Source organism: Ostrinia furnacalis, unplaced genomic scaffold (assembly GCF_004193835.3).
Source record: "Ostrinia furnacalis isolate ACB-3 unplaced genomic scaffold, ASM419383v2 OfSCF1460, whole genome shotgun sequence".
NCBI lineage: Eukaryota > Metazoa > Arthropoda > Insecta > Lepidoptera > Crambidae > Ostrinia > Ostrinia furnacalis.
The window spans coordinates 79,572-86,032 of NW_021131699.1; the positions used below are offsets into that span (position 1 = coordinate 79,572).

General features: G+C 36.7%; 1 protein-coding gene across 1 annotated transcript; it reads left to right on the forward strand.

Moving 5' to 3' along the window:
• The first annotated feature begins 659 nt into the window (after positions 1 to 659).
• On the forward strand, positions 660 to 6,233 carry eIF3j (eukaryotic translation initiation factor 3 subunit j). Its single transcript, XM_028304618.1, has 7 exons — positions 660 to 1,021; positions 1,099 to 1,184; positions 1,324 to 1,434; positions 2,155 to 2,296; positions 2,887 to 3,051; positions 3,402 to 3,541; positions 5,456 to 6,233. Exons 1-7 carry the CDS (start codon positions 1,006 to 1,008, stop codon positions 5,516 to 5,518), a joined length of 723 nt encoding a protein of 240 aa, XP_028160419.1. The 5' UTR covers positions 660 to 1,005; the 3' UTR covers positions 5,519 to 6,233.
• Positions 6,234 to 6,461: the final 228 nt, after the last annotated feature.

Genomic DNA, 6,461 nt, shown 5'->3' on the forward strand with positions numbered 1-6,461 from the left:
GTACATTATGTTCCGTCATCACTCATCACATCTGACCACCTCTGAAGTCGAGTGGAAAGAACACCACCCAAAGGTCCCGGGTTCAATTTAAAAGTGGTGACAAAATTATTGCTTGGTTTGGTTGATGATAGGGATTTTGTTCTAAGTCCGCCTAAAATATAATGTTAACAGCATTGTTGCGTATCCGCCACAGTATTGGAAGTCAGATAAAAATTACTCTATGCTTGAGAATAAAATTACCGAGTGGAAGCTCTCTTCCACCTTCAGTCTTTTATCTTTTGTGGTACCTACTAATTTATTTATTACTACTTCTCTCAGCTAAGAAGATAAACTAACCATATTAGCTCTTGGTCTGCACCAGGCATGCATGGCAAGCTTTGAACCCCAAAGGCACCCAAAAAGGGTTTAAAAAGCTTTTGCACTTTTCCGCTAGATGTCAGTGTGTAAAATGGTTTCTACTTCATACAATTTCACCTTTTTTAAAGTTTTTCGAGATTGTATAAAGCTATTAATAAATATAATAAATACTGACAAACATTTACACATGTCGTCTCCATAATTTCTGCATGAAATGCTACACATAATTAATCGATACACTTATCGATTATTCAATTGCTTTTATTATATTTTTCTATGGCAACATTATTGTTTTTTTCTTCTATTGCGGTTGAGAGGCGGCCATATTGAAAATTTTAGTGAATCAGAAAAATTATCGTCTGCAATGGAGTCATATTTTTGCTTATCAAATACTGATAGTTTTGTTGGGGAATCGCCAAAATTATGCAATTTGTCCATCGTTTCCCAATTTGGTTGTGGTCATTTCAGAAAAGCGTCGATCGTTTGACAAAATTGGCCTGAGTGTGTTGTTTGTAAATTCTCGGTCGACCCTGGAGACATCTTGTGATAGAAAAGCATTATTGCAGCAAGTTACTTCGCTGCTGTCTGGTTTTGTCTTCGCGTGAAACGGTAACAAAATTAGATTGGTGCTATTTAAGGCCTGCAATCATGGATGTGTCGTGGGGTAAGTGTTTGTTATTGCGTATAAAATATTGATTTTTCATTTGGTGTCATTGTGATGACATTTTGTGGTATTTGCAGACGCAGATAATTTTGAGCCTAAACTTCCGACCACGTTGACCTCTTCCAACAAATGGGAGGGTGAAGACGAGGAAGAAATCGTCAAGGTAACGTGTGCTTTTGCCAAGTATTTGTTTGTTGGTTTTTTACGTATTAGTATCGTGGTATTTACTTTTTCTTGTGCGTGAAGTGTACTTATAACCTCAAATTAGTTGCCTACGTGTTGACGTCTGGGTCCTTTTACAGGACAGCTGGGAAGACGAGGAAGAGGAAAAAAAAGATGAAGAGAAAAAGGAGGCTGCTCCGCCTCCCGCGAAGCCCAAAAAGAAAATTCACGACAAAATAGCCGAACGCGAGGTGAGTTCTTTCACTTTTCCATTAGTTTTCTCTGTTTGATGGCACGAAAATCATTTAGAGAAGTAATCAAATGTCATTTATAGTTCCTGGTATGGAGGTCAACTACTTTCTACTATAGTAAAACGTGTATTATTAGCCTTTAGTCTCATTTCCACCCTCCAATCGCGACACTAAGTTCCCAGTCACATAAATACCATAAAATATTAATTGTGGTATTTTTCTGTCACTAACAAGTATGACTACTACAACCATGCTCTTTTTTTTATTAGAAAATCTTGAAATTCTTGTTAATCCTGTCTTTTCTGAAAGGTGTTACAATCCTAACAAAAGCAATGTATTAAATGTTTGCAATATCTGCCTGAGGCTCAAAGCCTGAGCTTTTTGGAAATTTAATTTCAAAAGTTAACACATTATTTTCAAACAGCCAAAATTAGACCGAATAAGTATGAATGTGGCCAATTACTTAATGAAATTGTACTTAATGAGTATTCATCAAATTAAAATTCTTTTTAAGTGCTAATAATACGTCCCTTGGTTATTATTGTAATTAGTTATCAAATTCATTATTAGGATATTATTTTAAAGTAATATGTATGACCAACACTACATAATAGTGTTGATAATTGTATGACATGTTAAAAACTTTCTACAGAAAAATATCCACAGGCAGAAACACAATATTATTGTGGTATTTAATTTTCAATATTGAATGTATTTCAGCGCATGGAACGGGAGAAGTCCGAGAGGCTTACTACGCCTGAGAAAGTAGAAGAACTCACTCCTGAAGAGAAGTTAGCTGAAAAGCTTCGTCGGCAGAAATTACAGGAGGAATCCGACCTCCGGCTTGCTATGGAGACATTCGGTTAGTACTCATTCGTTTCATTTCTTCTCTGATGCTTACCCACATTTTTAGTCACTATCAGCTAACCTGGTACTTATGCAAAAACTATCAGCTTAGAGTAGGCGCACACCGTTGATTTTTCGTCGGCCGATAGTTTAGTCGGGCTGTTGATCAGTATGGACATGTATGGGAGTGCGCACACTACGCCGATTCGATTTGGCCGATTCTTCATACAATTTGAAATCGGGCACAACTATCGGCCAAATAAAAATCAACGGTGTGCGCGTACTCTTACTCCTTGAGGTTATGGGGTGGAGTACAGTGACTTGGTTTCCTTAATACGTTGTTTCTTATAGTCTAGTCTGTGAGCACGTAGAAATTTGTCCAATGACCCCAAGCTACCCATCCTTATCGCTCGCGTGTAATTGTGTTGTTGTCGCGCTCGCACACTCACTGCGGGCGCCCGTCGCACAGTCGCGACAACAATACAATTACGCGCGAGCGATAAGGATGGGTAGCTTGGGGTCATTGGACAAAATTCTACGTGCTCACAGACCGCGCTTTAGCTTCGCTGGAATCTGCTAATGGATTACATTGTATTTACTTTTCAGGAGTCTCCGGCGATGGTGGAGGCAAACTGGACAGCTTCCATCCGACTACCAAGGAGGAGTTCACAGAATTTTCTGACCTGTTGAGCAGGAAGATTAACCTGTATAAAGCTAAGGAGGAATTCCCTGCCTTCGTCGATGAACTGTTTAGGAATATTATTGTACAAAGTGAGTATTATTCGTAGTCATGGATGTTTGCGGAAAATTGAGGTTAGCAGGGCAATCAAATCGCTTACTGCAGAATATCTATGCACATTCATCTAACATATTTTGTTTCAAAATACCATTGCATTTACAAACATTTTTTGAGACAACACAACTAAACTCAAGTGTATGGAGAAGTGAATTTTAAATACCAGATCCACAAAGGATCTGCCAAGTTTATTTGCGTCTTGTTAATGGTCTCTTGACAAGGTCTATTCATTCCATATCTAAATGTACATAAAACGACTATTATGAAGCATTCATTATCGTAATTATATGATTTTTAAATTAATATTTCTTTGTTTCTATTCCAGTGGCCTCAGCGGACATCAAAAGGATAAAGATGTCCGTTGACAACTTGTACATTGAGAAACAAAAAGCAGAGAAAAATGAGAAGTCTAAGAAACCCACTAAGGGCAAAGGCAAGGCCAAGTTAAAAGTTGAAGGTGACAACGTAAGTATTCCAAGTTCAATACACAGCATCATCATTGCAGCAATAGGACGTCTACTGCTGAACATGCCTCCCCCAATGATTTTCACAATGGCCGGTTGGTGGTGGCCTGCATTCAGCGCCTTCCTGCTACCTTTATGAGGTTGTAGCCTCCCAGAATCTTGCTGCCCATCGGCCGTCAGTTCTGCGTACTATGTGCCCTGCCCGTTGCTACTTCAGCTTGCTAATCCATTGGGCTATGTCAGTAAACGTCAAATATTTGTGTATGGTCCATTCCGAACTGCACCTTGACTGTTACAAAAATTATGTTTGTTGGAAAATACCAGCTATTCCTTGTATAAGATGCCACAGTGTTTAGCTCTTTACTAAAGTGTCTCAATTAGATTCTACAGTATTGAAAAACAGTTCATTAAATTAAATACTATGTCCTCATGTATTAAAATTTTACGTAACTTGACAAAACTTCTAGACACAGTATACGCTTTATTGCTAGTAAGTCAGTTCACTTTGTAAATAAATAATAACAATGCGTTTATTTATCGAAATTAATAAATACTTGAGATCTAATTCTACACACAGTATAAGAACAAAATGCGCCGATATTATGTGTGAAATTGTCTATTAAAAATTCTTTCTTTCATTGGTGTGCTTGAATACAAGAATACTTGTGTAAAGAAAAAGACCAGATATAATTATGACCAAGTAAAAAATATTATGAAAAACTTGGTACATAATTGTGAAAAAGGATGTTTTAGCCCTGAAGATCTCTGATGTAAGTGCCAATATGCATTTCCTATCTAAAATGTTTCACTACATATGAAAATTGATTGAGCCTGTTAGTTACAGCAAACGTAATAATATGCTACTACTGGCTTCTATTTATGGTATTAAATACATAAAAAAATATGAACTCAAACTAACATTATCAGACTGTTAGCTATCTCCATAGTTTTTTGGTATTTTTCTCACTATCATCAAGTATTTGGTCTCCACTGCAAGAGCAAAACCCACTTGAATATACCAGAGTCAAAAAGAAAGATTTGGTCTATAATCTCTAAATTATTTCTCGAGTATTTAATTTTAATGCTACTCTAAACCTAGTTTTCGGGCCTAAGAAGTATTTTAAGACTCCCACACAGACTTTTAGTCGACTGATAGTTGGGTCAGTTTCAATTTGTATGAGGAATCGGCCGATACCAAATCGGTGTAGTGTCACAGAATAATAATAAGCACTACGTACAGAAGGTTTACTTCGCGAAGGTATTTAAAAAAAATTATGCTCAATGTCATTAACAATATGGTGTAATTTAGCTTGTCTCAAGAGTCAAGCACCATTTTGTTGACAAACGTCAGTGATCGGTACTGCGCCGAAGCCATAGGGCTGACTTCTAGTATTCTACTGAGTATTGAGTACACCATTTTCTTTATTTTTTTCCATCATACACAAGAATACGCGTGCGTAAGTCAATGCTCGCTCGTATGTGAGGCCTAGTAATCCATCACCATAGGGTGCCATCGTGCTTGTTTTGTTTTCGATGTAAACTCGCGAAGATGAACAGGCCTGGTAGTGTGCCCACTTCCATACAATATGTTCTTACTGATTAACAGCTCGACCCAACTATCGGGAGGCTAAAAGTCTGTATAGTTTGAGGTTAGGCTTAAAAACTGAAATATCAGTGAACGGTTTCAACTGCTCAAAATGGTCTGATGACGCACAGTCTTCCGAGAACTTGATAAAGTCCGGTCGCTGAGCAGATACTCATCCTTATCGCTCGCGCGTAATAATATTTCTGTCGCGCTCGCACACTCACTGTGCGTAGAACAAAGTAGCTTGGGGTCATTGTACGAAATTCTATCTGCTCTGCGACCGGACTTCAGTTGAGAAGTAAATCTATAAAATATCTTATCTGTTTTCAGGCTCACCTCAACCAATACGACAACTACGGTAATTTCGACGACGACTACGATGACTTTATGTAAACACGCTGTAGTTAGGCCGGTACCCGGCGTCTTGACGTCGTCACGCCCTTTTTATATGCCATATCCATACGCAATATGTAAACTTAACGCGAAATGTAAACTCTATTTTGCACCACAGTTTTGCAATACATTTAATTACAATTATAATTATGCTTATTTACACAGTGTAAACATATACAAAGTGTAAACATTTTACGCCGTGTATACTCATATTTACATAAACATTACTTTAAGCTCTATTAAACTACTATCATTTAATTAATTCTACTATCATTTTCATTCATAATGCATGATGAAATCTTTGTCTAAATGTTGATTCGTATATAAATATGTCATTGTGTTGTCTACATTCCCATGGGAAAATATTTTTGTATAACTCTAGTGGTAAGTGATACATGAATACTATATAATAGAATTTGTGCGTTCTATGTCATAATAAATTTGCTATAAATAATCTATATAATAGCATTATTTACATTTTAATGATTTTAACCTCTTCCATTTTCCACTAGTTATTATGAATAATATAAAATATGTACAAAATGAGATTGTGTCAAAGCGTTATTCATATAAAAAGGGTGAATTATTATGTTTCGTTTTAAATTATTTAGTTAGGTATTTTTTCAATTAGATGCTTATGTGCGTGACAGTTGTATGTAAACGTTTGGAGGCCCGGTACCTAACAGCGCCATGTATAGCTATATACATACTTATATACACAATGTAATATACAGTCGTTTCATTCTACGGTTATGGTCCGATGTTATGTTATATAGATAATAAATTTTTTATTGTGATAATATTTCAGCGTTTAATTTTACAATTCCCAACAAATTAAAATCAAATTACTTGGGTACACACAGTTTCAGGGATTAATCGTAATTTTCCTAAAACGTTTTACACGCGCCAACAAACTCAGGAACGCTTTATTGGTCGGGCAACT

Excerpts from the sequence above, each read along its gene's own strand:
- eIF3j (XM_028304618.1), top strand. Across the intron at positions 1,435-2,154 it reads ACAAAATAGCCGAACGCGAG|CGCATGGAACGGGAGAAGTC; the intron begins GTGAGTTCTTTC and ends AATGTATTTCAG. Across the intron at positions 3,052-3,401 it reads TAGGAATATTATTGTACAAA|TGGCCTCAGCGGACATCAAA; the intron begins GTGAGTATTATT and ends TTTCTATTCCAG.